Here is a 25,978-nt window from a genome sequence, read left to right as displayed (position 1 = left end):
ATCCTGAAACTTTAAAAATTCAAATTTGACAGATACAAATGTCAAAATTTGACACTTGACAGCTGTCAAATCCTCAAAACGTCAAATTTCAATAAAAAAATTAAATTTTAATAAAAAACTCACCTCAATGATGGTTTGTCCCAAGAAATCATCCGATTCACGTGTCAACTTTTGTCGCAATTTCGATTTCAAATCATTATCTTCATCCCATACTCGAACCTTTATCCGGTCAGAAGAGTTATGACACTCACTGCAGAAAAAAGAGAGAAAAAGGGATCGCATTGTAGACCTAATTAATGACATAACGTGAATGGCGCTACTTACAAATGAAACTTTTCATTCCACACGGGATTCAATTCTTGCGGCATTGTGCGAGTTCGTTTCTTTACTTTGCTTACTTGAACTGTGACATAAGGGTCACTTGTGCCACTTTTATCCTTGGCTATCAAACCTTGTGCGCACATGACTGCAGTCCAGACGAAAAATAATAAAAAAGAGGGAGAAAAGAAAAGGAAACTCAATTGAATAATAATTTTCTCTTGTGTGAAAACCAATTTTTTTTTGACTCTTTTATGTTTCTTACGCACGTTCACAACACCATACACATTCATATCTTGTACTACTTTCTACCCTACTTAGCTACTAAATGTGATTATAAAACATGAAGAAAGTGAGAGAGAGAGAGAAAATTTATATAAAACTCTCAAAGAAAAATAAGAAGAGGTGAAATGGCAAGCAAGCTATTCAAAAATGTACAAAATCAAAACTAAATAAAGCTTTGTCTTGTCTTCGTGCCTCGTATATTTTGAGATTGCGAGAGATAAGATGAAATCCTTTGTTCATACGAAATTTTATTTAATAATGATGAAATATTGCAAATAATAAGCAAAAAGTTTATGACTTTCCATAATTTACCGGAGGTAATGTGGAGACGCCTTATCTCTCGTTATCTCGAACGTGCCACGAAAATTCGACAGGATACCTGCGAAAGTGTGTCAAAAGCATATATTTACACAAGAAGGACGTCTACAAAGCACAAAAGCAAGCCAATTAATGTATTTACTTTTTTTTCCGTCGTGAGCATGCAAGGAACAATTAAAATTTAAAATCTAGTTTTGTCGACTAATGAATGTACGATTGTTAGAAAAAGTGGAAAAAAAACGGATGAAGGTACGTTTTAATTTTTTTTTAACTTTTTTTTTACTGCATTTCGTGTAATAGAAATTTGGCTTAAATAGAACTTTTAAGTCTGTCTGATGTAAAATTGTACTTGGGTAAGTTTTTTAAAATGTAAACTGGGCATAAATTTTCAAAATGTGATCTGGGAAGAAATTTTTTAAGTTTTTTTTTTTTTGAGAAAAACTCAAATTTTATGTCTTGAACTAAAAAATTTTAAAATTTTACTTAAAAATGTGCACTGGGTAAAAATTAAAAAAAAAAAAATTCGGTGAAATTTATGAATGTGCATTGGGAAAAAATTTCATAATTTGCACATTTTGAACTTTTTAAAATGTATATTGGGCAAAAATTTTAAAATGTGCTTTGGGCAGACATTTTAAAATGTGCCATAGGTTAAAATTTAAAGTTTTTTTTAAATAAAAATAATTTGTGCACTGGGTAGAACTTTTAAAAAGTTTTAAATTGATCACGTGGTTAAAATTTTTAAAATGTGCACTGGGTATATATTTCAAAATGTGTCTTAGGTAAATTTTTTTTCAATTATTATGAAAAAAAATTAAAAAAGTGCCCGTTAAAATGCGATTTCAACGATAACTTTCTAATTTTTTTTTTTTCAAATGTTTTTAGGTAACTGTACGGACTATGGCATGACTTGGCAGGTAAATGTGAGAACTCTTTTAATTATGATGGTTTAATGATGTAAAATGATTTCTCGTTATGTACTTTTCACGAGTTGTCGTGAGTTCGAGTGAGTTTTGTGACACAAGTGGAACACAAGGGCGTGCTTTAATGTTTTTTTTTGTAAAAAATTACATGAAAAATATCCTAAAAGTGTTTCGCTTTGCATAACTTTGAGACAAAGTAGATGAACGTGGGTTCAATTGTGAAAGCATTCAATTATCTCTCACGGGAGTATCGCTCCTTCGACTGCAATGTGTATCAAATTTCATGCTTGAAATGCACCGTTAGACGATTAATTTCCATCGAACTAACGTGAGACGTGTGTACGATAAAAACTTTTATCTTTTTGTCGTCATTAAACAGAGAGAACAGAAGACGACAGAAATTTTAAATTTATCATGCTCATACGGTGAATCGCTGAGATAAAACAGCAGCAAAATAGAAATCACGAAAGAAAATAGAGAATTCTTTTTTTTTTATTATTTTATACATATCGCATCGTGCTTATTGGCGCAATGACAACATAAATACACATGCAAGACGAAACAGATAGAAATGTGGGATGATGCACTCCGGCAGGCATGACAATCAATTTTAATCACGATTTTATTCTAAAATATAAAATAAAATGGAAATTGTTATCCTCGCAGTCATTCCAGTAGAACTGCTGCTGTATTGTTGCATAAAATATTTAGTGCAAAAAAAAAACAGCAAATACTGTATATGACAATATCAGCTTAATTTCGGATAAGATTAGCTTTTAGTTTGAAGTTTATTTGAATGACAGAAAGTTTTTTTTTAAACTTTTTTTTATTTTGTGAGAAAAGTTTTTATTTTTAATCAATTAAAAAAAGTTATTGGCTTAAAGCGCCCTCTATAATTTTTTTTGTATTTCAAAAGTAAATTTCAAAAGTTAAAATTCTTCTAAAAAAAATAAAAAAAGACGTAAATCACTTAAAAAATTAAAATAAAATATAAAAAATTTATTCAAAGGATTATAAAGAGATTTTTGAAAACAAAGCGCCCTCTGACGGTATTTTTTTTCTTTAATAATTTTCTTTAAAATTAAAAAGAAAATAATATCATTTGTAAATAAAAATTTTTTAGAGATCATCAAATCATTAGAATTTCTAAAAATATTTAAAATTTCACAAAAATTCCTTTTTAGTAAAAAGCGACATCTGTTGTCAAATTTTTGCAAAGAGAAAAATTTGAAAAAAAATAAAAATTTTAACATATTAGACATTAAAATCATTAATTAATGAAATTTAAATTAATTTTGACTCAAACATACAGCAAAAATTTGATTTTCAAATTTTTTTTCTTATTTTTTAATTTTTAAAATGAAACATTAATTTTAAATTAAATTAAAATAAATTATTTATAAATTAAATTAAATTATAAATTAAATTAATTTAAAATTAATTTTAAAATTATTTAAATAAATAATTTATTTTTTTTTTAATTTTAAAACTTTTTGGAAAAATTTTATTTTAAAATTATTTTATTAAAGTTTTATTTAATTTTTTAAATTTAATTTTAAAATTAAAATTATTTAATTTAAATTTTATTTAATTTTTTAAATTTAATTAAATTTTAAAAAAATAAAAAAAAATAATTTAAAAAAAAAAATTCATAAAAAATAATAAAACCTAACCTTTTTCTCACAAAATCCATCTAAATCGAATACAAATTGTCATTATCTGCTAAATTTACCATTTATTGTGTTATTCAATGGAAATTTTAAATCATCATTGAGTCATTTATTTTATATATTTTCGCATCCGACAATGTATCAATATGTATTAAACTTGCGATAAAACAGAAAACTTTTTACACATCATTTGTTGCAGAAGTTGACTCACATTCACATGAACGCATCATCATCATCTTTTCTCCCGCGTCGCATCATCATCTCCATGTATCGATAACATAAAATAATCAATATATAAAATTTACATCGATACTTGTTGAAATGAAATTTTTTTCTTTTTTTTTTATCGTGAACCGATTGAGAGCGAAAAACATTGATGTCATGTCATTGGAGAGGTATACACAATATAAACAAGCAAATTACATGATCCCATTATTAATATCGCGAATGTTTTTATTTTATTTTTCGAATTTTTATTCGACTTGCAAAAAAAGAGAGAAGATGATGATGAGGATAATAAATTTAATAATAATGAAAAAAAAATTACTGTCATCGTGGTTTTATTTGTGAAACCGTGGACAGACTCATTAAAAAATTATCAGCGAAAAATTTCGCAAAGAGCCAGAAAAAAAAAATTGAAAAATCGCCAAGGCTTTTCATCTTTATAATGACATTTATTATTTTTTTTTTATCTTTTTTCGTGTTTTTAATGAGAATTTTTTTTTCAATGAAGAGCAGTGACAGATTTTAAGAATTAAAGCTCTTTAAAAATTTAAGAGATGTTTTAATTAATTTTTTAATTTAATTAATTTAATTAATTTAATTTTTTTTCATTTTTTTTCAGGAGGACCACAAAACAGTGAAAAAGGCCAAAAATTTTTTTTACTTCAAAAATGAAATTCTTCAAAAAATTGAAGAAAATTTTTTTTTCAATTAATTCAAACCAAGCAAAAAAATTTATTTCAGGAGGACCAAAAAATTTTAAGGCCCGAAATTCTTCAAAAAATTGAAGAAAAATTATTTTCAATTAATTCAAACCAAGCAAAAAAATTTATTTCAGGAGGACCAGAAAAACTTTAAGGCCTGAAATTCTTCAAAAAATTGAAGAAAAAAATATTTCAATTAATTCAAACCAAGCAAAAAATTTTTTTCAGGAGGACCAGAAAAATTTTAAGGCCTGAAATTCTTCAAAAAATTGAAGAAAAAATTTTTTTCAATTAATTCAAACCAAGCAAAAAATTTTTTTTCAGGAGGACCAGAAAAACTTTAAGGCCTGAAAATCTTCAAAAAATTGAAGAAAAAATATTTTCAATTAATTCAAACCAAGCAAAAAATTTTTTTTTTCAGGAGGACCAAAAAAATTTTAAGGCCCGAAATTCTTCAAAAAATTGAAGAAAAATTATTTTCAATTAATTCAAACCAAGCAAAAAAATTTTTAAATGAGGACCAAAGAGCTTTAGACCTCAATAAATCAGTCTCTGACGAACAGAAAAACAAGAAAAAATCTCTCGCATTGAATTTTATTTATTTAATACGGACAAAAAAAATATTTTTACACTCGAGTAACAAATTGCAAGCTCAATGTCTGTAACACACAAAAAATACAGTAATTGTATACATTTCCGAATCTGTCTCCGTTTTTTTCCTTTCATTCCTTGTTTTTAAATTCTATTCACAAACTTCACATTTTTTCCTTACTTTTATTTACAAAGTAAGTATTACAACATTACAATGCAAAAAAAAAATGTATAAAAAATCATCATATCACTCACGTAATTCATCATTCGAGAATAACACCTTTTTGTTCGGTGAAGGAGCAACCACGGAGCAGAGGAAGGGTTGTTATTTGCCGAGATATTATTTATTACAAAAGTACAATGTTATTGTGTTTAAACATTCGCGACAAGGGTTTTTATTGTTTCGCGAGTCAGGACGAACGACAACGCAACGTGGTTTATTGATTAAATGCAAATCACCGTCGTCGTCGCTGTTCGTCGTCGTCGTGCTCATTGAGCATTGTTTACCTCCATTTTGTGTGATTCTGTGACAAACATGCATAAATAATGGCGAGTGAAGGTTCGTTCAATTATTCAGCTGCGAAGAAGGCCAGAACTGGAAAAGTCACTTTAAAAAAAGGAACAAATGCAAATTTTTTTTAAAAGTCTCATTAAAGTTTTTTTTATTGCTTTTTTTAATTTTTGAAGTATTGCATGGTCGATGATGGATGGCGGGTATGTTGGTCCCTATTTATGGAGTGGAAAAATGTAACAAAGTCATTTATCATCGAACGAGTGACATTGATCCGCTTTGAAGGATCTTTTTTGTTTGTTTTTTCTTTTGAGGGAGTTTGGCAGGGAAAATTTTGTTGAAAAAATTCGGGAAAAAATTATTAAATTTTTTTTCTTACTTTTCATTATTTTTTTTTCAGAAAAAATAATTAATTTAATTATTTTAATTTTTTTTATCCTTTTAATTAATTAATTATTAATTTAATTTTATTTAATTTTTAATTTAATTAATTAATTAAATTAATTATTTAAATGTATTCTTTTTTAAAAAGAAATTAAAAAAATTAAATTTTACTTTTTAAATTTAATAAAAATTTAATAAGAATTTAATTAAAAAAATCAAAAAAAAAAAAAATTTAAATTTTAACAAATTTAATTTTTTTAAAATGTATTTTGGCAATTTTTTTTTTAATTTTCAAAAATGAAAAACCAGAGATTGCCAAACTATGAAGAGAAGCTAAACTGTAAAGCAAATTTCTAACTTTTGAGTCATTTAAATCTTATTTTATACAATTTTTGACATAAAAAAATTGTGATTAAAAATTAATTATTGATTTATAATAATTAATTTTTTTAATATAATTTAATTAATTATTTAATTTAATTATTTAATTTACTATTGAAAAGAAATTAAAAAAATAAAATTTTATTTTTTTTTTAAATCTTCATTTTATAAAATTTTTGTCACAAAAAAGCTGATTTTGGGATGAAAAATTGGTATTAAAACTGATTTACAAATTTTTAATTAAATTAATTAAAATAAATTTAAATGTAATTTAATTTAATTTGCTTCCATTACGATTATAATTATCTATTAATTATTTTTAATTGATAAAAAAATTTAAAATTTTATTCAATTTTTAATTTTTTTTTAAAAAATCTCCATATCAAAATGTAACGCCTGGTATTTTTTAAATAATTTGCACAAGTGATACAAATGTTTCTCTCGTAAATAGCACAAACGTCATAAATAAATAGCATTCCAAAAATACCAGGAAAATACCCCAATTTACATCGTTATTAAAAATTCAACGGTTTTCCATATATCCCAAATTCCATTTTCTCATACGAGGAAAAATTGAGAACACAAATGCGAAAACAATACAGGAAATAATTGAACGAATCCACATTAAATTATATTAATTTGTGCCGAAATAAAAAGCAATTGTATCTATTGGTATGCGGTTCGCGTGGCAAGTGTGTGCCAGAAAGAGAGAGAATGTGACTTTATTAATTTTATTTTATTTTATGTAAATAACATCATTACCCATATTTTTCAAAGCTGTCAATGAGCTTGCTCTATTTCACTGTTTTAGCTTTATTTAAAAGGAACGACGGCGAAACAGGAAATTTATTTTTTGAAAAATGGCCATCCATTCTGCGGGGAATAATTGGATGATGTTGTTTTAATATTTTTAGCAATCTTTGACAATGTGCTTTGTGTCGCGCGTTTTACACCAAAATTTATTACCAATTATTTCGTGCTTTTTAGATAAATTTAATGTAATTTAAGTTTATCGTACTTTTGCGGCTTTGACATTTTTTTTTCTCGCCACGTGGAAAATTCCATCTAAAAATCCCTTGTGACTGAGCGAGTGACGAGGAAATTGCAAAAGTTACGTGGGAGACCAAGTCTGACCTTTGCACTAAAATTGAAAAATATCGCGACAGTAATTTATTTCAATTCAAAAAAAAAAAGTTTTAAAAAGGTCCTTTAACCGTCGTCATCTTGGTCCTCCTCGACAAAAAAAAAATCGTCAGCTGTTAAAATACTTCCTTCCTCTTTTCCAGTGTATTTTTTTCTGTTTGCCTCAGAGAGCGCGCGGATGCCATTTTATCACGAATTCTCTCAACCATATATTTTTGTTCCTGCATAAGATGGAACGAATTTTTTTTTTCTTTTTTTTCGCTCTCATGGGAAGCACACATTTCTATTTAGCAGTATAAGTCAAAGTTCAGTGAGATAGGTAAATGTGGTTTTGTTGTTAGACGAAAAAAAAAAAATAATAATAAAAACTTCTTTCAGATAGAAAAATAGCATTAAAACACTCGAAATGCCGTGACGCGAAGTGGTTTGTGAGGAATTCACGTTTCGCAATTTATTTATTTTTTTTTTATAAATTTATTAAAAATGTTAAAATTTCAGTGAATTATTTTAAAAAATTGGAAAAAAAATAATAGTGAATTTTTGTAAAAATTTTTAAAATTTAACTAACATAAAAATTTTAAATTAAAAATTAAAAAAAAATTAAATTATAAAAAATATTAAAATCAAATTAATTTTAAAATTTTAAATCAAAGTTTTATGAAAGTCAAAATTCAGAATAAAAAAATATTTTAAATTTTTTATTGTTTCAATTTTTTTTTGGTAAAATATTTCAACAAAATATTTAATTTTAAACTTTAATACCTAATATTTTATTTTATTTTTGTGTAAAACTATTAAAATTTTTTAGTCAATTTTTTTTGTTGATTTTTAAATTTTATTTTAATTAAAAAATATTTTTTTTTTTTTAAATTTAAATTTTTTTTTAAATTTATTTAAAATTATGGAAACAAAAAAAATTCACAAAGTATTTCTTAAATTTGAAAAAATATTAAATTTTTTAATTTAATTTTCAAGAAAGTCAAATCTCAATATAAAAAAAAATTATTTAATTTTTTTAAAGGTAATTTTTTTATTATTTGTTCGATTAATGATTATTTTTTTTTGTTAATTTTATGATTTTTTTTAAATTTAATTTTTATTTCTTTTTATTAAAAAAACAAAAATTATTTTATTTTCAATTTTTCAATCAATTTTTTTTGTTGATTTTTTATTTTATTTTAGTTAAAAAATATTTTTTTTTAATTTAAATTTAATTTTTTTTAAATTCATTTAAAATTAATGAAAATTAAAAAATTTCCAAAAATATTTAAAAAAAATTTTTAAGAACATTAAAATTAAATTTTTTAGAATAAATAAACTTTAAATTCTAAAAAATTGATAAAAAAATTTGCGAAACGTAAATTTCTCACACTTCTTTTATATGAGTGGTTAAGCTTCAAAACACAAAAAAATAACAGGAAAAATCAAGAGAAATATACATTAAAGCCAAATAATTGTTTCAATTTATTTTAAATTGAATGAACTTAATCATCTGGTGCTGCTTGTTGTTCCGCCACATTTCTATCATTCTCAGCTGTGTGTTGCGTGTGTATTTTTATGTGATTTTGTGAGGAGTATAGCAACAGGAATAGTATCCTGAATGTAATTCGATATGACTTGCGTCGTTGTTGGTGCAAAAAGAGTTACATAATAAAAGTTTATATCTAGCTTTCATTTCTGATTTCAGTTATCAATAGGTCGTTAGGTGAAGGCAATAATACAAAAAGGATGTAAAAATAAGAAAAAATTGTCATCTACAGAATTTAACAATTTTTTTAAATTTATTTTTTTTTTTAATAAAAATGGAAGAAAAAAAAGGAAATGGCCTAAACTTTTTTTTAAATTTTTTTTTATTTATGACTAAAATGGAATTTAAACAGGAGGCAGCTTTGTACAAACAGATACTCTGTTGAGATTCCAAGTGCAATAAAAATTTCTAAAAAGAGTTGATTGAATTTTTCTTTGAAGGAAAAGTGGAAGAAAAATTGTGAGTTTTATGCACTAAAAGATGCTTCAGTGATTGAATTGAGATGGAAAAAAGAGAAATAGAGTGTGATATGATTTATATAGGAAAAATATCTAAAAGTTGGAAAAATCTTTTATTTTTTTTTGTAGGTAGTAACAAAGTAGCTTGTACTTTTTCTATCAATAACTAATTTTTTTTTCTGTACAAAATTCAAGAAAAATAGAGAAAAGAGAGATAGAGTGGATAAAAGTCTATTTTTCATGGAAATTAAATTTTTCCTTAAAATGTATATTTTTTTTTTGTTTTTTTTTTCAGTGAGAGAGTACCTGTTAATGTAATTGAACATGACCATTTTGATGTTCCGTCGATGGTTGCCTGCTTGGCATGCTCTAAAGAATCTATGTGAGTGTCAGGATCCACACCAAATGTCATCCTTTATTAATTTCAAAGTTTTTAATTATTTTTTTTTCACGCTTTTAAAGCATTTTTTTACGAATTAAACCTTCTAAGAGAGTGAGGAGGAGATGTCTTGATGAAGAAAATTAAAGATTATTACAAGATATGTTAATTTTCGGTTTTTTCTTCGTACTCGCTAATTTTCCAAAATATCTCACGTTTGTTGATGGAGACAAGAAAAAAAGGGAAAGATAGAAATCGGGGAATAGACAGAAAAAAAAGAAGAAAAGAGAGTAGAAGAAAGTCGAAAAGAGAAATTTCTGCCTAATTTGTTATTCATTTAAATTTTTGCTGTTTTATTTTTTTTCCAGTCCCTAAAAGAAAATATAATCTTTAATTGTTCCGTTTTTTTTCTCGGTCTCGTAGATTTGCTGTGACACAAATGTATTAAAATTATTTATTAAAAAAAAAACCGAGACAACAACCGAGAAAGAATGAAAAACGAGCGAAATAGGGAGATAACGTGCCTTGCATAATCTGATCCCATAAATCATTTTTCTTCGCTTTTTATTAGTCTTTAGCGAGTATCCCCCTTTTTTGTCGTTTTTAATTCCGAAAAACAAACCATTTTAATTTGTTGCGAAAGTTGTAAATTTTTGAGTTTTAAATCAATTTTGTCTTTGAGTATTTATTTTGTTAACTGAATTGAGAAACGACGACCTTGAAAAATGTTACAAAGTTAGTGATGGTTATTTTTATGCTTTTTTCATCTTTTTTGTATTTTTTTCTTTAAAAAGTTAATTTTTTTAAACTTTTATTCTTACAAAATCTTTTAGAGCTGTTTTTTAAATAAGATTCTGGATTAAAATTCTGCAAAAAAATTATTTGAATTACCAAAACGGCGATTTTCAAATTTTTAACGGTCAAGTTTTGAATTGACATTTTCAAATTTCGTTAAAAATTTAAATTTTTTTTTTCAAATTATAATAAATTTGTAACACGAAAAGACTTTTCTGATAATTTTTTGTTAAATACAGTTTAAATATTTCAAATATTTTTTTTTTAAATTTTCATTTTTTTTTTTAATTTTTAAAATTCCTTAAAAAATTAATTTGAATTACCCAAAAGGCGATTCTCAAATTTTTAACTGTCAAGTTTTGAATTGACATTTTCAAATTTGGTCAAAAATTCTTGATAAAAAATTATGACAGGTTTTGGATATTTTTTCTTTATTTCAGAAAAAAAAATTTTTGACTTGAATTAGTGAAAAGGCGATTCTCAAATTTTGAATTAAATATTTTAAAAGTAAAAATTTAGATTTTTTAAAGAATTTATTAAGTAATTCTTGATAATGTTAGTTCTTAATTAATTTTTTTTCAGAAAATAATTGTAAAAAATTATTTTTTTACTTGAATTAGTAAAAAGGCAATTTTCAAATTTTTAACGGTAATTTTTTGAATTGACATTTAAACTCTTTTATCAATTTTTACAACATTTTTCAATAAATTTGAATCAAATTTTGTTAAGAGAACAAGTAATTATCATGACTTTTGCCTTATTTCACAGAAAACTGTCATTGCCACCATCTTTGTAACATCTTCCAAAGTATTAATTTGTAAATACTTTCATAATTCCGTCTGAAACACGATTAAGTTTCCCTAGAAATGACATTTTCACGTTTGCAAAGAAAAATCTCTCCTACAGATTTCGTCGTTAGTTCTTGTCAACAACGCATTTTCGTCCTAATTTGTATCAATTTACTCAACGTAGACATAATTTTAATATTTATCGGAATACCTCCCGTGCGTTTATTTATTTTTTTTTTCATAGTTCCTAACCATCACATAGCATTCTATAAACCATGTTTGTACAGATGTTGTTGAGTTTCTGTAGTTTTTAGTTGTTTTTCTGGGGTATATGAAAATATTTTGTTTACTCTGATATTTAATTTTAATGAACGTGTAAATATAAATCTGGTTTTTCGAAAATAAATAAATAATTGAGTATGTTGTTGACGAACGATGGGAAAGCTCTCATGAATATTTTCGCTACTATTCTAGGCTTCTTCCTACATATTTTACGGATTATATTGCAATAAAGCTTGTGTTTTTGCGCCGAAAACCATTAAAATTTAATATATTCGCTAAAATTGTGTCATGAACGAGATGTCAGTTCAAGATTTTTCAATTTTTATTAAATATTAACCGCAACCAAAATGATAAATTATAATAATAAATAAAAGTGATGTTTGAACAGCTTTGATAATAAATATTGTACGGTGCGTTGCTTATTAACTCTGATTATTTTTAATTAATATTTAATTCAATTAGTTCATAAACATTTTTCGTTATTATTATCAACTTATTAGCAGCATGCAAATATTCGGCGAAAATTATTTTTTTATTTTTTTTACGTGATTTTGTATTAAAAAATGATAAATAAAAAAATTCGAACCGCTTATTGGTCCAAAAATAATAATAACGAAAATAAAATCAAAAATAAATCCCTTTATTCAACAAATAAAATTTCGTTTAAAAAAAATTTATTGAAAATTTATCTATCTATAGAATGTTCGCTGATTGTGAAATCATAACAGACATAAATATGCAAATTTGTGTGGATTACAACAATATTTTTATTATTTGTGTAAACACGAATGTACGAAAATACGTAATAATTGGACACATTTATCGAAAATGATTTGTGTTAAAATATGAAACATAAATGCTTTTATGGGAAAGATTTGCAAGATTTAATGTTGTTTTTACCATTTTGTTTAAGTTTATATCTGTACCATCATCATCATTTATTATTATTATTTTTTGTCATATTATTATAGTTGATGAGAAATTCAAAAAGCCGAAATTCTTATCAGAACTACTATTAGCTTGAGATAAGTTTTTTTATGACTGTTGGTCCCTTTTTTTGAAGAAAATATTTAAAAAAGTGGTTTTTTTGCAATAAAAAATTATTTGTTTTAAATAAATATTTAAATACAAAAATTATTTAATTTTTAATAAATAATTAATTTATTATAAGTTTTAAAATTTTAATAAAAAAAAATAATTTTATTAGAATTAAAATTTAAAAAATTAAAACAAAAGTTTTCACAAAAAAAAAATAAATTTATTATTTTAAATAATTTTTAATTACTTTAAGATAAAAAAAATAAATATTTAATTAAATTAAATATAAAAAAATATTTATTAATAAATAAATATCTTAAAGCTTTGTATTTAATTATTTTTATTCACATCTTATAAGTTTTCAAATTTTTTTTCTTAGAAAAATCAATTTTTTTAAAATTAATCTTTTTTTTAATAAATAATTAATTTAATATAAGTTTTAAAATATTATTTTAAAAAAATAATTGAAAAATTTCGATTTTATAATTTTTTAAAGATTAAAGTTAATTTATTAAATTTAATAAATCAAAAATATTTTTTAACAAAATTTTAAAAAATTCTGAAAATTCAGCTATGAAAAATAAAAAAATAAATTATGAATTTTTTATTTTAATTTTTTTAAATTTTAATTCTAATAAAATTATTTTTTTTTATTAAAATTTTAAAACTTATGATAAATTAATAAAAATTAATTATTTATTAAAAATAAAATAATTTTTTTATAATTTATTTTTTTTTTAAATTTTTTAAATTAAAATTTCAAATGTTTTACACTATTATATGTTTTTATTTGAAAAATCAGATAATTTGATAACTATATCAAAAACATTATAATTACGGAACGAGATTCATTAAGAACATAATCTAAACACAACCTTATCAAATTTCCCCGAAAAACTTTTCTTTTCAACGTCAAAACTTGTATCCAAAAAAAGATAGAAACAAAAGATTATCATTAAAGCCGTTTTGCACAACGTCAAAAAATAATCCGAGACCGAATATTTGATTTATGATTATTATGTTATAGCATAAAGACAAAAATTATGCCATAAAAATGAAAGAAAATAAACAAAACTTTTTTTGTCATTCTCTTTTTCACTCATTTTCTTTTTTTCTATCTTCGTTTATATTCCCTGACAATCACAAAGAAAAAAAAAGTTGCGTCATTAATTGATTATCTGACTCGGTGTGGCGATGAATAGTGTCGATTGATGATGGTACAGCTATAAATGTGCAGAAAAAATAGTAATTAAACTTGTCCTTGTTGTATTCTCTTACTTTTATTTATTATGCGGCGTGTTAACTTTATCATTTGTATTGACAACAGAAAATCAATAATTCTGTGACTTTTTTTTTCATGATGAAAAAAAAACATAACTTTTTTTTCTTTTTGATGATGATAACATTAAACATTATTTTTTTTGTTAGTTTTGATACAAAAAAGCACAATTAACAAACATTTAATTAAACGACAAAAAACATTTATATTTTTGCAACTTTTAACTAGCTGCCCACGATCACGATTAGAACGGTGATGCAACAAATAAAATAAAAAAAATTTTGATAATTAAATTAAACGGATTATTAATACAACAAAAAAAAATGTATGAAATAATATCATTATATATGTTAATGCAATTATTTTAAATTTAATAGATAAACAAGGAAAATGTATGTTAATTTGATTTCCGTTATTTTTTATAATGGAAACGCCTGGTTAATTACAAAAAAAAATTTAAATAAATTATGAATTTTCGTTGTTTATCTATTAAATAATTTATTTCTTTGAAAAATCAATAAAAAAAAAATCCATCCGAAAAAAATACATTAAATTTAACGAAGATATACTTTTTTATGATAACAAAAAAATATCGTTACGAACATTCAATATATAATTATTTACGAGTCGTCTGATTATTACACAATTACGTTTGAAAAAAATATATATATAGGAAAATGTCACAGTGTCAAACCTGTTATTGCAATTTTAGCTGACCATTTACTCGTTCCGTCCAATACACTTTGCTTTACCGCTTTCATATGGCCCGCATGACTTTTTTCCTCAACACTGAATACAGCGCTAAATATTCGATTTATGGTCGAGTTTTTTTTATTCGATTAATTTTTTTTTAATAATTTTTTTTTAATTTTTTTTTTTAATTAAAAAAAAGTTACCCCTAAGTTAAAATTTTGAAGGATAGTTTTTAAACAGTAAAGGTAGAAAAAAATTTTTTTGGAGATTTTTTTTTTAAATTTTTTTTTCATCGTAGATAGAAAGGGGGTTAGAAGGTTTATAGTATTACAAATGCAGAGGACATGAAAGTACATCGGTCATAAAAAAAACTTACCGAATCAACTCAAAAATCTCGGGTTTATCGCGTTCACGTTGCTTCATGCGTTCCTTCATGGCTGTTATGATGGAATTGGCTTTGTCTTCGGCGCCATGCTTGGAACTTTTCTCCGCCGCTCCTGCAAAACACACTAGATTTCAACGAACGTAGCAAAAAGTTCTCTAATTGGAAGAAGAAAACACCTAAACCTATGGACGGCGGACCTAAATCTATCTTTTTTTTTTTTATCAAAAATCGAACGAAAAATTTAACTAAACTTTTTAAGAGTTTCGGAATAGTTTCTACGGAATGAAGTCTATTTTTGGATTGACTGTGTGTGTCTGTTAATTTTTTATTTATTTTTTTTTTAATTCACAAAAGCTTTAAAAAAATTACTTTAATTTTTCTAAAATCTAATAAAAAATATGAGAAATTTTTTTAAATTTTTTTTTTATAAAACTAAAATTTTGTTTTATAAAAAATAAAAAAATTCTCATTTTTCATTCAAAAAAATAAAGGAAAAAAATGAGACATTGAGCGGAACATGCACAACAATTGTTATGTTGTGTGACGTGTTGTACGTGTTCGTATTATGGGTCATTTGTTCACTTGAGAGAAATGTTTTCCTGTTGAAAAAACAAAACCACACACGGATAAAAAGTAAGAAAAAAATGAGAAGAAAAATCACAACATTTAGAGAAATTTGTAATAATGAAAATATTGACTATCTACTTTTTTATTAATGTACTTAAAGAGAGAGAGAAAAAATGATTTTTTATGATTTTTATGTGAAAACTACGTTTTTCCGTTGAATTAATGGCGCGCACGATTCTACAGCGGTGATCCTAAGTCTCGTATAATTCTAGTTTAGGTGTTTCTATATGTTACTTAAATGACTAAAAATGACATTTTTTTTGTTGTTTGAAGCAATCATAATATGATATGAGCGTTTTCCGTAAGAATTCATAAAAAAAAAATTGAAGAAAGTGGTAAATTATAAGGATGGTAGTGTCGCAGAAAAATAAGAAGAAGATGATGATGGAAGAGGATAAATAATGAGAAAAGAAGTGAAGTAATAAGAGCTTATGTTTGTCAAGTGATACTCGGTTAAGGTTGTCGTATACAAAATTCATGTTTCACAAGCCAAAATATCAGCGAGACATAAATTTTGTTCAGAATGTGCATTGGGGCAAAATTTTTAGAAAGGGCTTAATGCTTTAATACTTCGAAAAAAAACATGTATCGCAAGTTAAATATCCTCGGGCATGAAAATTAACAAAATTTCCAATCAACAAAAAAATAGACATTGAAGAAATTTTTAGAATGTGAACTGGGGTGAAATTTAAAAAATTGCTTTGGGGCAATATTTTAGGATGTGCATTGGGGCAATATTTTAGAATATGCATTGGGATATTCTTATTTCATCCCAAAGCACATTTTAAAATATCCCCAAAGCAAATTTTTAAATACACCCCAGTTCACATTCTAAGATTTTGACCCAATGCACATTTTCAAATTTCAACCCAGTTCACATTCTAAAAATTTTTCTCAATGTCTATGTTTTTGTTGATTGGAAATCTTGTTAATATTCATGCTCGAGGATATTTTAACTTGCGATACATTTTTTTTTTGAAGTAGTGCAGTGCCGATGAAATGTGTAATTCAAGGTAATCGGATAAGAAGAAGAAAAAATTGCTGCGTCAAGTAACGTCGACGGAATTCCAAAAGCTCTTTTTAATGGTTTTCCTGACAAATTTTGATCTTCTTATTGGGTCTTTTCATACATTCACAAGTAGTGGCATCCAACACGGCACAAAAGAATCTCTTTTTCAATATTTAATGAGGGTACGTGGGCATATACATGTCTTGGAGCGATATAATAATGTTTACCCAGGAGTAGGACGTTATGGCATGTAAAACAAAGGCATCTCATGATAATTTTTGCTGCCTACGATGGATGGATGGTAGGTAAATCCATTTAAAACTGTCCGAAAGTGTGCGTTGTATTAGCAGGAAAAAGTTTGCAAAAAAAAAAAAAAAGAAAAACGAAAAGAGAAAACTTTTCACATTTAAAATTTAAATAATCGAAGTGTAAATTTTTTTTTCCATCATGGATTGAAGTACATTTACTTTTTATGGGAAAATAATGCGCAAAGGTTTGTCCGTTCAGAAAATTTTTTGAAATGTGTATTGGGGCAAAAATTTTCAAATTATTCCTTGGGTTTAAAATTTAAATATTTACAGAAGAACAAATAAAACTATGCCTTTAAAATTTTTTTAAAATGTTTACTGGGTCAAAATTTTTTATAATAATTCTTTGAGCAATTTTAAAATGTTAACTGGGGCAAATTTTTAAAGTATGAATTTTTATTAAATTTGAAAACATTTCTTTAGTCTCAAAAAAGAGGTTTGAGTAAAAGTTGAAATGTTTATTGGGACGAAATTTAAAAAATATGCCTTGGGCAAAAATTTTAAAATGTCAACTGGGACAAAAAAAATTATCATTGTACAAATGCGCTCAATTTTCTCATTTCGAGAACAGATTTCAAGCTTGTTTTTTTTATAATTTTATTTTGCTTCTCTTGTTTCGTCAAGCAGCTACTCCAACCTACTTTCGCACATCTCTTTTATATGAATATTTTTTAATTATATTTGATGTAACAAAAAATCTTTTGATCTCAAATCTCTTTTGGGGCACTACTTAATCAAAGGAAAACCCAAAGGATTTTCCGTAATAATTGAATCTCGCACATTTTCTCTATATTTCATAATAATTTTTTCCTTCATCAAGGAAAATTGTTTAAATTAAAAATTATTATAATTTAAATTAGCAAAAAAAAAAATCCAGTGATAATTAGACTTTTACTAATTTTTTGTTCTCTACTTGGTTTTTGAAATTACTGTAGCAGCAGAAAAAGGAGCGAAAATTCATATAATTTAATTCAAAAACATAAAAAAATGCAAAATTCAAATGAATGAGCACTGTTTAAAATGTTGCAGCATAAATGTTTTTTTTTCTCTAAATTTACATTTTACTCCGTGTTGCAGTTAACTTTTTGTTGAGAATGAATAAAAGGAGTAAAAAATTACATGTTGTTGATAGTAGTAATAATAATAATAATCATCATCATCATCATCGTTGTTATCGTTCGTTTCAAAAACTGCAGATGAATTCATTGGCATTGTTGAATTCACATTTAAGGAATATTTTGAATAAATTTAAAATGAAATTTTGAGTCACAGAATGATTTTATCTTTTTTTTACAGTTTGGTTATGGACAAACCACACAAACTGGTCAAAAATTAAGTTTTCATTGGTTGAATGAGGGACATTTTTGTGATTAAATTAAATGGCTTGAAAACGTGACAAATGAAAATATTTTAATTTTTGTTCTTTCTGAAAGTTTTTTCTAACTTTTTGAGTAGAAATAAGATTTAAAGCTTTGATAGTTGGAAAAAAATTCAATTCTATCAGAATGACAGCTGTCAAATTTTAAGAAACTTCAAATTTTTTTGACATAAGTCAAAATGACAGATGTAAATTTTTCACTAAAATTTAGTGGAATATAAATTATTTTTGTGCATTTTTGAAGGAAATATCGTTTAATGAACTTTTTTATGTTAAAAATTGAGCATTGAAAATACAAAATAATTTTTTTCAAATATAAAAGTTGAATTTTGACTTTAATTTTTAAATAATAATGTTTTTCAAAAAAAAAAAAAAAAAATTAATTAAGTTTATAATAATTAAATCGATTATTATTTTTTTATGAATTTTATGAAATATTATTAATTATTATTAAATTAATAATTTATTGAATTAATTATATTAATTTTAAAAAAAAATTTTAATTAATTTTAAATAAATAAAAAAATTAAAATTTAAATAAAAATATTTTTTTGAAAAAAATTAATTTGATTAATTTTTAAAAAAATTTCTTAATTAATTTTTAAATAAAAATTTTTTTTTTGGAAAAAATTATTTAAATTTATAATATAAATAAATTATTATTTTTAATAATTAATTAATTAATTTCGTAAAATATTGTAAGTTAATAAATTATTTAATTAATTAAATATATTAATTTTAATTATACATACTATTTTTTTAATTTTGAAAGAAAAATTGAACTTTTTTAAAATTCAAAAGTAGTTTTCAAAAAGAAAGACACTTGTCAATACAAATTTATGAACTTCTTCGTTAAAAATTTTTTTGACACTCATCAGTTATTATCACCATTTTTCAACTTAATCACTTTTATGCTTAAATTTCATTCTTTTCAAGTATTTCCGTGTTTGTCAAAGTTTTTTTCAAATCTTCACGCTTAACGAAAATCCTTTTTATAACGTTTTTTTTTTCTCTCTTCGTTTTCATGAAGACACTTTTCAACAATTCCCATCATCTTACACCTAAATACCGCACATCCGCCTCCTTTTGTGTAATAAAAAAATTAAGAGAGCATTTTCTGCGATACTTAAATACAATTTTTTACTCTTTTTTACAATTTTTTTTTCTGAAAAATGTGAGATGATTACACATTTTAACCGCATAATAATGAGCATGTGAAAAGTTTTTCCATCTCGTTGGGTACTTGTTTGATTATATATGCAGCCGACAAAAGGACTCGTTAAACGCATGCATGGCCTCTTCACGATGCTGACGATGATTATTTCGCATTAAAATGAGATAAAAAGTGTTTTCTGGGCAATTTTTTGCATCATCAACTGCAGTAAATGACAAGCGAAAAATCAACTTGTTACATTTTGTTCGTTCTTCGGGGAATTTGTTTGTTGGACAAACCAATTTTAGAACAAAAGACGAGTTTTGTTAAAAAGTTTTTCTCTGGGTTTTCATTTTATGTTGCAACTCAAAAGGTTTAGATTAAAAATTGTCGGGTCAAGTGCCAACAAACATGAGCATGATTGAAAAATAAAACTTTTAAATCCCTTTTTGTGTGCACTTCGGCATCATAATACAACTTTAATTACTTAATCTTATTGATTTTTCGACCAGTTGCTGACCTGTTTTGTGCAATATTTGTTTGATATCGCACTCAGCTGTTGATTTTCATTTAATTTTAGGAAATAAATTGAATTTTATTTGCAATACTTTTCGAGATTTACGAGAAGAGATTTTTTTGACATAAAATTGGCATAAAATGGTCCATTAAAATTAAAATGTTGCGAATGTTTGAAAATTTTTATAACAGAAAATTATTTTTTTTTTAATTTAGAAATTAATTCAATTAATTATTTTAATTTTATTAATTTAAAAAATTTTTTTTTTATATTTTTTAGTTAAATAATTTATTTTTTATTAAAAGTATTTTTTTTAATTATTTTATTTTTAATTAATTATTAAACTTCATTTAAAAATTTTTATAATTTTAAAATAATTTTACAAAAATTAATTTATTTTATTAATTTAATTAATTTAATTTAATTTTTAATTTTTTTTTATTAATATTTTATTCTTTTTTTTGTATTTTTTATTTAGTTGAATAATTTATTTTTAAATTGAATTCAAATAAGAATTGAATTGAATTTAATTATTTTTTTATTTTTTTTTTAAATTTTATTTAATAGGTACCTAATTATTTTTTTTTAATTTAATTTTATTTAAAAATTTTTATTTATTTTTTTTTTAAATTTAATAATTTTTACTGCAAAGAGATGAAATAAATTGCATTTTATTTGCAACACTTTCGAGATTTATTTACGAGGAGCGAATATTTTTTTTACATAAAAACGTCCATTAACATTAAATGTTACGAGTGCCTGAAAATTTTTCAAGTGTTTGTTATGATCGATGGATGGATGTCCAACACGTACTTGAAGTTAATGGCAAAAATGACGCCAATTTACGGTAGGCGGCGTTAATTTTATGGTTTGGTGTGGCTTTTATGACCAACGATTGAACGGAAAATCAGGAAGTTTGTCCATTAAAGTGAGACAAAGTTTTTGGGTGTCAAGGCAAAAAAATAACCGAAAACAAAAAAAAATATTGATTACCGAATGAAATAATTCCAAGAAATGATAAAACGAGTTCTTTTTATTTCTATTATCATCCGAAATTGATCCAATTACCTTGTAACGCTTAAACGACGCAATTACACATTAAAAAGTTTATTCTTCTGTGGAAATATTTTTCTTCTGTGTGTTCAAGTGGATTCGAGATGAAAAAAATGATAACTTATGAAATGATAGACAAATATTTTGTTCGGAGATGCGAATAGACGATGAAGAAGAGATTCAAGGAGATTAAGAAAAAAAAATAATCATAAAAATTGTTGTACGAGGGAAGTACAAAAAAAAATATTTGGTATGAAAGTTGGTGTGAAATGAAGAATTTGAGCGCATTTTATTTTTTTTCCTTCAAAAAAAAATTTTTTTGTAATTTATTTTTTATTTTTACGTATTTTTTATTGAATTTCCCCTTTTATTATTTTTTAAAATTTTCCATAAAATTTATTTTCTAAATTATTTTTCATTTTAAATCAATATATTTATGATTTTTTTATAAATTCCGAAATTTTATTTTTTCATGAATTTTTTCAAAAGTTTTCTAAGAATTTTTTTTGAATTTAATCGAATACTTTTTCATGTGAATTTTTAATAGTTTCTACGATGCTACTTTATTTTTTAAAATTTTTACAAAATTTTTCAAAAATTTAGGAATTTTCATAATTTTTTAAATTTTTTCTATTAATTTTCCTAATTCTTAAAATAATTTTCTGATTTTCAAAAATTTTCTATTTTTTATTATTTATTTATCATTCAGTAAAAAAAAACAAAAGTCATGAAATATTTTTTTTTCTAAATTCCTTGAAATGCGCAAAAAATATAAATGAGTGCGAAAAATAAAAAAAAAACATTTCCAGATATATTTTCTTTTTGTGAAAATGTGAATGAAAATATTATGAAAGTGACACAGAGGTCATCAATATTTTTCTTCTTTATTTTTTTTTGTGATTGAGAATTGTTAGGATAGGTTTGTTATTTTAATAGGTCACTTTTTTCATTTCTGAATTAAAACTAAAAAAAAAAAGATTTTTGGATGATTGAAAAATAATTTTGACTTTTTAGACACCAATATGAAAATTTGCATGCGAGACACAGAAAAGTAAGAAAAGGCACTTCTAGGCTAAGGATAATAACATAAAATAAAGAGAGAGAAAGGCAAGAAAGATAAAAATAAAATAATAAAATCGGAATATGGCTTCCGTCATCAATATCAGCAGAAATAAAAATAATAATAATAAAGAGCAGAGAAATTTTCCGTACATACGTGAAAAATAAATGGAAAGGGTTATTAAATAAACTTATTTTTTTTTCTTGCTACATGATACAAATCCTCTATAATAAAAACCTGGATTCATTTTAAATGTATCTGTATTATCATATCATATTATATTAAAAAGGTAAGAAAAATTTATTTATTTGTAAAATATTTTGAAGAGAGAGAGAGAGTTCTGTAGAGAAGAAAGATGTAGTAGTGAAGTATCTTTGCTTTCTGTATTAAAATGTCTTTTTTTGGTAGGTTTGTTAGAGAAAAAAAAAATGTAAAATAAAAAGAAATTGTATATCTTACTTTGTAAGCAATCCGCGTTGAGCAAATCTTTGCATTTTTCATGACATTTGACACCACATTCAGTACACCTGTTGGATTGTTGGTTGTTTCGATGTTGCAATTCGTCAAGTTCGTGAAAGATACGTAAAAGAAAAAGAAAAAAAAAATCAGAAAATGTTTTTGTTAGAAAGTTTTGACCTTGTGAGAAATTCATGTTAAAGTAACAGAAGGCACGAAAATTAAATATTATTTTATTTGTGAAAGAGATTTTTGTAACAAAATTTATTCAAAGTATATTTTAACTTGAATTTGAATTTCAAAGTTATGAAAAAAAAATTAAATTAATAACAAAAATATTTTTATATATTTTAGTTAAATTTAATTATTAAAATTTTATTATAATAATTTATAAAATTAATTTATTATTATTTTTTAAATTAAATTAATTTAATTTTTTAAAATTAATTTTTTTTAAATTATTTTTTTTTTTTTTAAATTAATTTTTTTTATTCAATTTACCCAAATATTTTTTTTAAATTAATTAAATTTTCAAAATAAAAATTAAATTTTAAATTTTTTTTTAAATTTTTTTAAAAATTATTTTAATAAAATTTTAATTTAATTTTTTTTTAAATTTTAATTTTAATTAAATAAGATTTTTTTAAAATTTAATTTTTTTAAAATTTATTTTTTTAAATGAATTAAATTTAAATTAATTTTAATTTTTATTTAAATTTTTTTATTTTTTTGATATTTGGCATAAATTTAATTTTTTTTTTGCGAAAACGCAACGTCGGCCAAATGCATGCAAAATTTTTGAATTTATTTAAATTAAAAATTCATGTTTGTTCAGGAAATTTATTTTTTTTAAATTTAATTTTATTTTTTTGATTAAATTTTAATTAAATAAGATTTTTTTAAATTATTTAATTTATATCATTTTTTTTATTAAATTTAATTTTTAAAATTAATTAAATTTGAATTAAATTTAAAATTAATTTATTATTATTTTTTTTAATTATTTAATTTAAATAATTTTTTTTAAATTAAATTATAATTTTTTTATTAAATTTATTTATTTTTTTTTATATTTTATTTTTTTTATTAAATTTAAATTTATTTTTTTGATTAAATTTTAATTAAATAATATTTTTTAAATTCGTAAAATAAATTCATAATAAATTTATTAAATTAAAAATAAAAATTATAAATTAAATTTTAAACCAATAAAAATAATTTTTATTTAATTTTCGAGTCTTCTGATAACAACAAAAAAATTGCGAGATACAAATTTCATTCGATTTTTCTTTTTTAATTCCGTTCGTAAATTATCTCACAACTCTCTTGTCGTAATACAATATTTTCCAAATCCCTTCAGATAACCTTTTGATTTCCACCCTTCCATACACACACACAAATAAAGTAAAAAGTTCAATTTTTTCGTGACTTACCTTACACCTTGCCTCGCAATTCCCCAGAGTAAACCTTCACATTCATAGCAGTAAGTGGGAGAAGTGGCTGTCCATAGAACGAAATTGTGTGGTGTTGTAGATGAAATAGGATATATCAAGGCTTGTAAAGCTTTCTTGTAGACATGCATTTTCTATTTTGTTTTTTGTTTTTTTTTGGTTTTGTATGAAAACACACATATGGATGATGATGCGATTGATGTGAAAAGAGCGAGAAAAAAGAGAAAAAGAAAAAAATGCCAATTTTTAGATAAAAAAATCTTCGTTTTAGTCGTATAGTTATCAAATTACCAATTCCTCATCGTTAAGTGTAGCTCTTGGAACAGCAGATGTTAAGCCAGCGTTACGTTTAGTAGCAGCCATAGTCTTTTATTTTTTTGTGTTTTTGATATATGAAACATTTTTTGTTTTGTTTTTTGATTAAAGATGAAGTTGCAGAGCAAAAGGAAAGGAGAAAATTGATTAGTTTTATTTTTTTAGATAGAGCAGATTTTTTATTGTTTAAAAATTTGTTTTGAAATATATAATAAAAATTTTTTTCAAGCTTTTCTATTTTTAAAATTTAATTTAAAATTAATTTATTTTTATTAAATAAAATTTTATTTAAAAAAAATATTAAAGTAGCGCTCTAATTGCATTCTGTATTAAAATTTTAATTTTTTTTTATTAAAAAAATTTACATAAAAGCGTCTATTAAATTTTTCTAATTCATGCCAAATTATAAAAAAAAGAAAAAATTATAAATAATTTAGTAAAAAATTTCAAGCAATACTTTTATTATTATAATTTTATTAAAATTGTGTGTAAAATATTTACAAAAAAGCCTTGTGGGCGAGTAACCTGTTGAATTTTATTATTCATGTATGTAAGTAGTGCGATTATTATTTTTGTTTTTTTTTTTTTATTATAGCAGGCGTGCTTGTTAAACATAAAATCTAGTAATAAACAGTCAGTGCAGGTCGCCGCACAGATCGTTTGACTTTTGATCCACAATTTTTGTGTGTTTTTGTGCGGAAAAGTGTGCGTTTGTGCAAAAAAACGTGTTTTTGTGTTGAAAAATATTTCTCTCATAAAAATGAGGGACACACTTCACATGAAAAAAAAAAAGAAAAAAAAACGGAAGGTTTCGAAATAAACCTTTTATTTATAATGGTTAATGGTAATAAAGGAACGGAACGGAGATGTTGATCTTTTTATATTTCATTTTAATATATCTCACTCGAGAAGAAGAGGAAGAAGAAGAAGAAGGGTGTGAGGGATAAATGGATGAACAACAGACAGACGACGATGATGAAACCCTTGTTTGCTTTTCGCTTTTTTTTCTCATTGAGATTTTATTGAGACGTTGTTTGAATATGGGAAGAAAGATTGATTGGTTTCTGTTATTGATTAGCAGGTTGGCGGTAGATTGGCTGACAGTGAGATTAATATTTCATCAGATTAATTACCTTTTTGACCTTAATTTGAAGAAAAAAGCTGATCTGTCAAGTTTTTTTCTTTCTTTAATTCGAAGCATTTTTTTTGTGTAAGGAAAAAAATACTTTTTGTTCTAAAAATTTTTCGAGATTTTGATTTTTTTGTGCTTTTCAGATTTTTTTTATCGAATTTTAAGTTTTCTTAATTTTTCGAAATTTTTATTTTTTTTTTTTGTGGGAAAGAAACAAATGTGAAAAAAAATTTTTTTTTTGAAAATCGGGAAATTTTAGGAAAATAAAAATTTGGTAGTGAAATTTTCCGATTTTTTGAAATTTTATTTTTTTTTGCTTTTCAAAATTTTTGTATAGCCATTTTCCTTGAATATTATTTTTTTTACATTTCTAAATTTTCAAAATTTCATAAAATTTAATTTTTGTATAAAATTTTGGAAAAATCAATTTAAGGAAATGAAAAA

General features: G+C 23.7%; 1 protein-coding gene across 1 annotated transcript in view; it reads right to left on the bottom strand.

Annotated features, from left to right (window-relative positions):
- Positions 1 to 25,978, bottom strand: part of LOC134835422 (uncharacterized) — a 55,650-nt gene that overhangs the window by 11,857 nt on the left and 17,815 nt on the right. Inside the window, exons 3-9 of the mRNA XM_063850300.1 lie at positions 24,379 to 24,453; positions 24,070 to 24,221; positions 22,559 to 22,707; positions 15,067 to 15,187; positions 14,692 to 14,798; positions 325 to 466; positions 124 to 250 (exon numbers count right to left, since the gene is read on the bottom strand). Coding sequence (XP_063706370.1) covers positions 124 to 250; positions 325 to 466; positions 14,692 to 14,798; positions 15,067 to 15,187; positions 22,559 to 22,707; positions 24,070 to 24,221; positions 24,379 to 24,453 — 873 coding nt within the window. The remainder of the gene's footprint in view (positions 1 to 123; positions 251 to 324; positions 467 to 14,691; positions 14,799 to 15,066; positions 15,188 to 22,558; positions 22,708 to 24,069; positions 24,222 to 24,378; positions 24,454 to 25,978) is intronic.

Source organism: Culicoides brevitarsis, chromosome 3 (assembly GCF_036172545.1).
Source record: "Culicoides brevitarsis isolate CSIRO-B50_1 chromosome 3, AGI_CSIRO_Cbre_v1, whole genome shotgun sequence".
NCBI lineage: Eukaryota > Metazoa > Arthropoda > Insecta > Diptera > Ceratopogonidae > Culicoides > Culicoides brevitarsis.
Note: the sequence above shows the minus strand (reverse complement) of the source record. Positions and strands in the feature narration are given on the sequence as shown.